Source organism: Pelecanus crispus, chromosome 16 (assembly GCF_030463565.1).
Source record: "Pelecanus crispus isolate bPelCri1 chromosome 16, bPelCri1.pri, whole genome shotgun sequence".
NCBI classification, from domain to species: domain Eukaryota; kingdom Metazoa; phylum Chordata; class Aves; order Pelecaniformes; family Pelecanidae; genus Pelecanus; species Pelecanus crispus.
Window position 1 is genome coordinate 6,736,975 of NC_134658.1, and position 10,320 is coordinate 6,747,294.

The 10,320-nt window shown below is 58.3% G+C and overlaps 1 protein-coding gene across 1 annotated transcript; it reads left to right on the plus strand.

Moving 5' to 3' along the window:
* Positions 1-357: 357 nt before the first annotated feature.
* NT5C1A (5'-nucleotidase, cytosolic IA) lies at positions 358-9,448 on the plus strand. The gene is made up of 6 exons (XM_075722005.1): positions 358-472; positions 6,593-6,760; positions 7,598-7,727; positions 8,043-8,165; positions 8,609-8,793; positions 9,083-9,448. The coding sequence occupies exons 1-6, from the start codon at positions 368-370 to the stop codon at positions 9,446-9,448; spliced, it is 1,077 nt and encodes a 358-aa protein (XP_075578120.1). The 5' UTR covers positions 358-367.
* Positions 9,449-10,320: the final 872 nt, after the last annotated feature.

Here is a 10,320-nt window from a genome sequence, read left to right on the forward strand (position 1 = left end):
CCCCTGTGCTCCCCAGGCTCTCTGCCATCGCACCTTTCCCTCCCAGCCCCTTCCCTTTGCTCCCCGGGGCTTTGTTGCCCCCGGGGCTGCCTCTGCCCTGGAGCGGCTGCGGAGCGCTCCCGCCTCCGCGGCACCCCGGCCTTTTGGGGGGTGCTGGGAGGGGTGCTGCGGCGGGGCGGGCTCGGTCCCGAAGAGGTTAAACCGCGTCCCGGTGGGCTGAAACCCCGGAGCTTCATGGGATGCCTTATAAAGCGCGCTCCGCCGGCCCGGCAGCGGCTCCGGGAGCTCCCGGTACGTGCGGAGCCGCCGCCGCCGCGCACGGAGCAGCCGCCGCCGGTGCTACCGGAGCCCCCGGAGCCGCCGCGCTATGGAGCCTCCGGGCACGGCCGGAGCGCCGGGCGCGGCGGGGCAGCCCTGGGAGGAGGCCAAGGCTTTCTACGACAATCTCGCCCCCAAGAAGAAGCCCAAATCGGTGAGAGCCCCCGAGGTGCCGAGCCGGGCAGCGCTGCCCACCCCGGAGGGGAACCAGCCCCTTTGGGTGCCCCCGGGTGCCCCATCTCTCCTCCGGGTGCCCCTGGGTCTCTCCAGGTGCCCCATCTCCTCCGGCTTCTCTGGGGTCCTCCTGGGTACCTCATCTTCTCTGTGCTCCCCGCGGAACCCTCTGGCTCTCTCTGGGTGCCCCATCTCCTCCGGGTGCTCTGGGGGTCCCCGTGTCCCGTCCCCCCCCCGGGTGTCTCTGTTTTTTCTCTGACCTCTGTCTCCCTCCAGGTCCTTGGGGAAGCCCTGGGTCTCTCCAGGTGCCCCCACTCCTCCATGGTATCCCTGGCTTACCCTTGGTTGCCTGGGTTCTCTCCAGGCCCCCCCAGTCTCTCTGGGTCTCCCTGGGTTCCCGCAGGTCCCCGGGGTGTTCCCGGTCCCTCCTGGGCTGAGGTGTCCTTGCAGAGTGGCTCGGTGCCCCGTGAGCTGCCTGTCCTCCACGCCAAGACCGGGAGGCCCTGCCAGGGGCAGGCAGGGTGGCTGTAGCGGAGTGGGGGGACAGCCCGGGGGTCCAATCCCTGCCCGGCGCAGCGGGGTGTTGCAGGGGTGTAGCCACTCTGCCAGGCTCGCCTGCTCCGGGAGATTAGAGGGGAAGGCGGTGTTACCTAACCAGGGCTGAGCCTGCCGTGTTTAAACATGGGAGAGCCTGGAAGCGCTGCCGTATCTCGGAATAGCTGTGGCAGTGAGGGGCTGGCAGCCTGGCAGGGCCAGGGGCTGCGCCTTAGGGTGGGCTGGCGCTGGCCCCGCCACCTGCGAGCCCACCCAGCCGTAGCCATCTTCGGGGCTCGGGGTCCCCCCGAAGCATGGGGCTCCAGCAGAGGCACTGCCCACCGCGAGGTCGGGACCCTGGTGGCAGCTGGCACCTTTCGGGGCAAAGCTCTGCGTGTGGCCTCTCCGGCAAGGGGAGACGGCCGAGCCCCTGCTCCGCGGGCCTTGACTTGACTTGGAGCAGCCCCTGTGCTTTCCCCGCTGGGGACCCGGCTGCAGCCCCCAGTCCTGGACCCGCTGCCAACTGGCAGTGCTGCTGCCTTTGCCCTTCCCGGAGGAGAGGGACAGCCTGGCTTGGTGGCGGGATGCGGCTGGTTGTCTTTCATGCCATGCTTGCAGCCTCCTGTGGATGTCAGCCCAGGCTGCTCCTCTTCCTCTCCTTGCAGCGACCGTCTCTGCTGTACAGCTGGGGAAACTGAGGCACGGGGCACTGATGTCATTTGCTCGCACAGCAAGCGAGCGGCAGAGCCGAGATCCAGGCACGCGGGCCTTGAAGTTAGGCTGTGCCACCCACCCGTGTGGGGCTGGGGCCGATGGCCACGGTGCCGATGGCCACGGTGCTTGCCCAGCCCCGTGCCTCTCTGCCGGGGCGGGCTGGGGGCCCCGTGCCCGTGGCCAGGCCGCTCGGCTGCCCTCGCACACAGCTGGGCTGCCCTGCCCTGCCAGGCAGCTGTCACGCCCCGTGACGGATGGCTGCAGAGCGCTTTTCTGCATTATAAATAATGTGTTTGGAAAACTCAAAAACATCTCAGCCATTGCCCTGAACTTTAATCTGATCCCGAGCAGGGGGCTTGCGGCCGCCCAGGGCTCCCTCGTGCACGTGGGAAGTGGAGTTTGCTGTCGTCCGTCTGCGCCCTTGCGGGTGCCGGGTCTGTCCGTCCTCTCGGCTGAACGTCTCCGCCAGCCGGAGCGGGAACTGGTGGGGGAGCAGGCGTGAGCCGTGGGGGCTGCTCCCTGCCGGAGATGGGCTGTAAGATGGCAGGAGGCAGGGTGATTTTGGAGAGCATTTTTGGGGAGCCCGTTCCTGGCTGGGAAATGGGTTAACAGGGCGTCCCTGCAGCCCACGGGGCTCCCCGCTTTGCAGGGGTCTCCACTCTTCCCACGCCCTGGCTCCCACGCCTGCTCCGGCCTCGCTCCTGCCAGCTGGGGAGGTCAGCGATGAGACTTGTCACTCTTCAGCAATGTGGAAAATGTCCCCCAGCCTCTCCAGTGACGCTGCACGGGGAGGAGAGGCTGGGTCGGTGGGAGCTGGCCTTCTGCTAGCTGCACTCCTCTGGGCGCCCTGCTTGTCCCCTGCTCTGCCAGTCCCCTGCACCCATGGGGACCCAGCCGGCTCACCAGGGTGCCTTGTTTTTGGGATGCTTTGGCTGGAGTGGGCACCATGCTTGACCCTGGAGCAAGCCCTTCCTCTTCCCTTTCTGTGACCAAATCTCGCACCGAAATTCACCTCCAAATTTTGAATTTGGCCACAAGGATTTGGTCTTCTGCAGCATCCAAGGAAGTGCCGGGAGCTGCCAGAGTTCCTCCAGGTTTTTAGGATTGAGGTGAGTCCAGCAGATTCAGCCCCAGGCAACGCAAAAGGCTCAAGGGGTGCAGAACGGGGTCCCCACTGTGGCTCCTGCCTCAGAGCCAGCCAGCGATGGCCTTCGGGGTGGCAATGAAGCCGCTGGTGTTGGGTGCCACTGTGGGCACCTGTGGCTCTCATGGGTGGGAGGGCACAGCCCCGCTGCACATCCCGGGAGCGTGTGGGATTTCCAAATGTCTGCCTCTAATCCTTGGGGGGCTGCTTAGGATTTACATCTGCTTAGAAGGGCGATTTAAAGGCCTGCCAGCTGTTGGGTCTGCAGTGGAAAATGTGTCATTTCCAGTCACTGCTGGAGAACGTCTTTACCCCAAAACTGGGGTGCTTGCATCTGGGATGGGTTTTGCACTTCATTGAGCCAGAGCCTGCTGTGAAGGTCACTTATGCTTCCGGGGTGGGGTTTGGGCCTCATGGACCAGCTGGAGTCTGTGCCGAGGGCTGATGTTCCTCTTTGGAGGGCTGGGCTGTCGGGACGTGTCCCTGCTCGTCCCTCCTGTCTGGCTGAGCCCGGGGGTGGACCCAGGGTTGGGACGGGACCTTCCTCCATGCTGCCCTGCTCGCGCTTCTGTTAAACACATCATTAATCTCTTGCTTGATGTTCAGGATGGGGCTGGATCTGACCTTCCCGTGGGAAGGGAGAGGAGCTCACCATGAATCCCCAGGCAGCAAATTTGGTTGGATTCAGCTGAGCAGAGCCCCGCAGCCGCTTCCTGGGCTTGTGTTGGATGATGAGCTTTAATTGACCTTGGATGCCGCTCTGAGGGTAAACCAGGGTTTGTCATTCAGAGTGCCCAAACCCGCCGGGGCTGGGGCTGCCAGAGCAGGAGGCTGTGTTGGGATGGGGTGCTGTGCAGGTTCCACAACAGCCCGTGCGACTAAATGCATCCCGACGAGGACTGCGAGTGGGACCGCTCCCCTGCACACACTTCCTATTAAAAATCAAGGGTGTTTTCCCCAAAACCTGGGATGTTTCAAGGCAAAGTGGGGTTTGTTGGCTTGTTCACAGCACTCCGATGGAGGATTTGAGGTGCTGTGGTTCATGTACGGCTGTGACTTTTGAAAGCCCATTTCTGAATGTAGTCATGATCACCTGCAGTATTAGCGGGGATGGAGAAGCATCCAAACACCCTTGAGGAAGGAACGCTTCCAAATGAAACCTCCACTTCAAAGAAATGTCAAAATGCGGCTCCCTCCTTGCAGAGCAGAATTGCCTTATTTTCTAAATGTGAGCATTTCCAGGAGAACAGCAGGGCCGTTCCAGCCCAGCCGGAGCTGGGAGCTGCGTTAGTGCCTGGGTGAGACTTTCCTGCAGAAAGTGCTCCAAAGGTGCAAATCTTCCTTGGCAGGAGCGAACAGGATCCGGCAGGTCCCGTTCCCGGAGGCTGGGCTTCCCGCCCGCAGGCAGCCGGGGCTCCAGCACCTCACGCTGGGGCAGAGTTAGGCCCCAAGCTTACGGTTATTTTTATTGCTGTGTTTATTACCTCTTAAATTAACCTCCTGGAGGCTGGTGCCTTTAAATGGCAGGGAAGGGACCTTCAGCAGCCTGTTGCCATTGCGCAAGGTGCCTGTGCTCTTGGCACCCGCCGGGTGCAAGGTGTGTGCCGTGGGGAGATAGAGACGCAAACTCAGGCTGGGCACCTGGCTAGGCTCGGCTTATAGCCCCACGCACGCATCTCACCCCCTCGAACATGCCTCTGTGCGTACATGCTGCTGGCCTACGTTCTCTGCTGGGGATCCTCCTGCAGGGCTGGCTGAGGAGGATGGACGCTCTTCCCTGCGGTCCGTCGAGGACCGGGAGCGGGCAGCAAACCCGGCAGCTCTCCTATGTACCCAGACAAATAACCCAGCGCTGCAGGGACTCGGGAGCAGCACGGAGTGGCAGGACTCCTTGCTGAAGGCTAATGGCCGGATGTCCCAAGACCTTTAATAGTTATTAATATTTTCAGCTAATAAATGGCCCATGACACCAGAGTTATTAATTAATGAGCTGGAGTGCTGAGATTTGGTCTGTGACAAGTTAATAGCTAACACCACCAGGTAGCTAAACGTAAGATGGACCTGGCTGTGGCTCGCTCGTGGGAGTGATGCTGGCGTTGCTGAGCCGCTTCTGTGTGGACCCGGGTGATCCTGCGTGTCCCGGGGGGTGTTCACCTGCTTTCTCAAAAGAGCCGCTTCCAAATGGGACCTTATTTCTCTGCAAATGCCGTGGGAAAGGGATCCCTCTGGCCACCGTGATGTTCTCTGCCTGAGCTAATCTGTGTCTAGTCCTAATCGCCCACTGCTTAATCTGCTTGCTGGGGATTTTGGAAAATGATGCGGCCTCGGAGAGGTGTCTGGGACCGACCACGCTGCAGGGCTGGCCCCTGGCACCGCTTAGGGGGGGAGTGCGGTGCTGGGAATGGCATGGGGGCTGCCATTGACTCATTCCCAGGTGCATCTCCGTGCTGGGCAGGATCAGTGGGGCTGGGATCGGGCAGAGCAAACCCCAGGGCAGGCCCAGCCCTGCGGGGAGCAAAGATCCCCGATGCAGATGGGGTACCTTGTCCTTGCCAGGCTGCTGTTTCTGTAAAGCTCAGCCCTAGGCAGGGTGGGAGCTTGAACTTTGGAGCACCTGGGTGTGCGGAGCGGCTGGCCAAGGCGCCGTCTTGCCTCTGGGCAAACAGCATTGCTGGTGGATTACTCACAGGGCAACGTGCTGCAGGAGGATCCTGGAAATCATAGAGGAGCTGAGGGTGAGGTGTTTCTGAAGTGCTGATGGCCGGGATTTCGCAGGCTCCCGGCAGAGACGCATCCCTGAGCACAGCCAGAGAGCGCCTGGGCTGGGACTGCTCCCGGCTCCCGGGAAGCATCCCCCGTGTGAGCCCCCAAGCCCTGTCCTGCTCCCAGGACTCGCTGCAGGCAGAGTCTGCTGGGGACAGGGCTGCCCGTGCCACTGTCCTTCCTTAGGATTTGCTGTTCTGGGAGCGAGGATTTCTTGTTGGCCATCAGTAATGAATTTGCTTTCATGCTTGCGAGTGAGTGACGGGGATTAACACCCTTCTGCCCTCCAAGGGGAGAGGGAGGACGGGTGGGGGTCAAGATGAGATTGGCCTTCCTGGTGTCCCCTCTCTCGCTGCCAAGTCCCACTAGAGGCCCCTTGTTGACTTCAGTGGATTTTGGATCAAGCCCTCAAACATTAATAATAATGACTCATAAATCATTGCTTGCACCACCTGTTTGTCATGTTTCCGCCCACAATAACTATATCAAGTGTTTTTTTATAAGCTGAGCTGGCACGGGTTGTTTGTCACATCTGGACAGCATCATGGGAGTGCGGATCTGGCCGAGCTGCGGTGTGTGGTTTTTCCTGGCTGAGGGCGGGGGGAAAACCACCCAAATTCCTTCTGCACGGGGTTGAGCAGTTCTCCTGGGTAGCACATTAGGTCTGGATGGGTTCTGGGAGCCTGTTTGCAGTGGGAGGGCTTGGGCAGGGTGCGAGCAGCAGAAAAAGGCTCTTAGGTATCCTGAATGCGTGGGGAGAGTACATCAGGGCTTCATCTGATGAAGCATTGAAAGATCAGGGTTGCAGCTGCCCCATTACCCTCCGAATCGTGATGGAGGTGTCACCCACCCCATGGCATTTCATGTTGAAAGTTAACAGATGCCTTCTCAGGCAGCGGGACTGGGTGCAGGGGCTGCCTCCCCATTTTCTCCCTTTCCCTGTAGCCAAAGCCCGAGAATGCCATCACCATCGCGGTGTCGTCGCGAGCGCTTTTCCGCATGGAGGAGGAGCAGAAGATTTACAATGAGCAAGGGGTGGAGGCTTACGTGAAATACCAGCTGGACCATGAGAACGAGCCCTTCCTCCCTGGGGCTGCCTTCCCCTTCGTCAAGGTGAGCATCCACCCGCCTAAGCTGAATCTGCACTGTGGTCCTGACCCGACAGTTTTGGGGAGAGGGGAGTGCTATGGGGTGCTTGCGTGGGGAAGGGATGGGAAATGAGCAGCGTGGCAGAAGGGATGTAGCCACAGAGCAAAGAGAGGTCAAATAAACCTCCTGGCAAGTGATGTGCTTCTTCCAGGACTGGGGAAACGCTGAATTTTCCAAATTGGCCACTGAGCCCAAGAATTGAAGAAATCATCTATTTGGATCATATTTAAAGTTTCCCTTTAGGGAATTATCTTTTTTTAAAAAAATTACAATTTATTTGTTCTTTTAAATTGGCTGAATTTAGCCTTGCTACAGAGTCAGCCAATTTCTAATTTTGATGTGTTGAAATAAGTCATTTCAAACTTCAAAAATATTTTCCAATTTCTGCCCCAGTTCCCCTGGATTTAGTGCAGTTTTGTGTGCTGGCCCTCACTGAAGCAATCTCTTGCCCGTTCCCAAAGAATAAGCTAATCCACTTGGTGGGGAGAGACTTGTTCTGTTTCTGATTGCTTGAAAAACACTTATCTGTAACTTTCAGCTAATTTATTCTCATCTCCTAATGAAAACTTGAAACCTTTTGTGTTTGAAAATAGAAGAGTAGCTATGTGTTTTCTTCCCCCCAAATCAGTCTTTTTTTTCCCAGCTCAAGCTGCTCGCTGATGTCAGCTTGGCTCAGGGTGTAGTTGGGGTCGGGCCAGATCCCGGTTTTGGTGAACAGAAGTGTTTTGCTCAGTGAGAAGGGGGTCAGGGCCACGCCTGGGGCTCGCTGACACCCACCCCCCTCGCCCTGGGGTGCTGCAGGCGCTGGAAGCGGTGAACACGCAGCTGCGCAAGCTCTACCCCGACAGCGAGGAGCTCTTCGACATCGTCCTCATGACCAACAACCATGCCCAGGTTGGGGTTCGCTTGATCAACAGCATCAACCACTACGGTAAGCTGAGAGCAAAGGTGTCCTTTGCGCAGGTGCTGATGGCTTTTGGGCAGAGTGTTATTGCTTGGCAGCAAGATAAGGAGACGCTTTCTCCCGTCTCTTCCTCCAAACCACATACTGAGCCCACTTATCCCAAATTTCCTGGGCTTTGAGTGGAAGTTGGCTGGTGGTGAGGATGCTCTGGCTGCCGGCCATACTGTTGAACGGCAGTACCAAAATTAGCCCCCATCCTGCTGACTCTCGGGAGGCCGCAGGAGAGCAGCGTCAAGGCTTGTTTGGGGCAATCAGGCTCACTCTGGGTCCATCTGCCCTCAGATCTGTTCATCGAGAGGTTCTGCATGACGGGAGGGAACAGCCCCATCTGTTACCTCAAGGCCTATCACACCAACCTCTACCTCTCCTCTGACGCCGAGAAAGTGAGTGGGGCCATTGAAGAGGGTGAGTCTGGGGTCCAGCTTGGGGGGGAAAGGGGGGGAGCCTGGAGCCCTCAGGGGGTTGGTGCCAGGAGCGGTAGCTCCTACGTCCCTGTTCCTACATCACTGTGCAGCTAGGGTCTACCGTGTCCCACATCCCATCCTTGATGCTCCAAAGAGCCTCTAGTTTCCATAGAAATAAGGCTTTCCTCAAGCTCCACAGCTCCTCCAAGGCAAAGGCACTGTTTTTCCCATTAATTCTTGTATGCAAAGGGAGGTTTGTCAGGTGGGGATTTGTTTTTGCTGTAAAAGGTCTTGGGGCCAAGCTGCAGGCACTACTGGGTGCGTGCATTTCCTTGCAGTGTTTGCTTCCAGCCCATCGTGTTTTGCTCTGCTCCTCAACAGATAAGCCACGGGGCCGGGTCCTCGGGTAACTACCACCTCTTGCCTCACGCTTTACCTCCACAGGGATCGCTGCAGCCACCATCTTCAGCCCCAGCAAAGACCTGGAGGTGTCGGAGAACCAGCTGCGGGTGGCATTCGATGGTGATGCCGTGCTCTTCTCTGATGAGTCGGAGCAGATTGTGAAGGCTCACGGCTTGGACATGTTCTTTGAGCATGAAAAGGCTCACGAGAACAAGCCTCTGGCACAGGTAGTGCTGGGGTGCAGCCAGAAAAAGCCTCTGGGAGAGAGACAGCCCGTAGGGATGCTTTCACCTCTGGGAACGCGCCAGGGGCTGGCACGTGGAGTGTGAGATGGGGTGGGTCAGCAGCCCGGTACTGCTGGCCCACGGATGGCTGTGGCTGGCCCCTCGCTGTCATTTCTGGGGGCTCACAGGGAGAAGGGGTTATCCAGCATGGTGGGCTCTGCTGGGACTGGGTGCCTGGAGGAAGGGATAGCGTGGAGGTCTGCAAAGTGATGGTTTCTTCTTGCTTTGGCAGGGACCCCTGAAGGGCTTCCTGGAGGCCCTGGGGAAGCTGCAGAAGAAGTTCTATTCCAAGGGGCTGAGGATGGAGTGTCCCATTCGCACCTACCTGGTCACTGCCAGGAGCGCGGCCAGCTCGGGAGCCCGGGCCCTAAAGACTCTGCGCAGCTGGGGCCTGGAGACGGATGAGGCTTTGTTCCTGGCCGGGGCTCCCAAGGGGCCACTGCTGAAGAAGATCCGTCCTCACATCTTCTTCGATGACCAGATGTTCCACGTGGAGGGAGCCAAGGAGTTGGGCACCGTTGCTGCCCATGTCCCCTATGGTGTCGCCCAGAAGCACAAGCGGCCGGCGCAGGAGAAGCAAACCCTGAACAGCAAGTAGTAGAGCTGGCTGATGCCACGGCCCCCGGCGTGCGGCACAGACTTCATCCCGTGCGCCACGCTCTGACCTCGGTGGCGGTCCGCAAAGCAGAGCGCGTCCGCCCTGGCGAGCGTGAGGTTATTCCCCAGCGGGAGCCTTGTCGGGGGCGCGGGTGGAGGGAGGGGGCTGATGAAAGGCTTCCTTTCGCCTCTGTGTTCGTTGCAATGTCGTGGCGTTGTCCCCGATCCTCGTGGGGCCGGAGGCTCCCCTGCCCCAGGCAGCCTCGCGAGCCATTTCCCCGTTCGTCCGCGCTCTGCACTTGCTTCAGGCAAAATCCCTCGAGGGTGGACCTCGCCTTTTGTGGACTGTTTGTGCCAGGCAGGTTTAACTTATTGGCGTTTCTTTAAAACCCCAGGTAATTCCCAAGGCCTTCGATTTACAAAGCAAATGTTCAGGCTGAACTGTTGAACTGGAAAGTTGGGAGCACACAAAAACCCTTCTTGCAGCTTTGAAACAAAATGTTGTCCTTTTTAACTAAAATTAAACCGTAATATTGTTCCTTCGTAGACCCAGCCCCTGCTCCCTAACCAGAAAATCTTTCATGTCTTTGTCCTTTCACCAGGATTTTGTCAGCTGAACAGCTTTCCTTTCCTGCACTAAAATTTGGAAAAATAGAAACAAACACTTATATATATTTAAAAAAAAAAAAAAAATCCTGTTTCCTGCTCGGAGATTTGGACTAGTGTATTCTTGGCCCAGCTTTTTAAATTTGGGTTTCACAGTTGCATGAGTTAGCACTTAAAAATAATAATCTCAGTGAGGCATCCAAAGCCCAGCTCTTGTGTGAGCCGTCCAGGGTCCGCAGACACATGCCTAGGGCTTGAATTAAGTTA

Coding starts and splice junctions, on each gene's coding strand:
- NT5C1A (XM_075722005.1), top strand. CDS start 368: ATGGAGCCTCCGGGCACGGCCGGAGCGCCGGGCGCGGCGGGGCAGCCC. Junction 7,728..8,042: donor CAACAGCATCAACCACTACG/GTAAGCTGAGAG, acceptor ATCTGCCCTCAG/ATCTGTTCATCGAGAGGTTC. Junction 8,794..9,082: donor AGAACAAGCCTCTGGCACAG/GTAGTGCTGGGG, acceptor TTGCTTTGGCAG/GGACCCCTGAAGGGCTTCCT.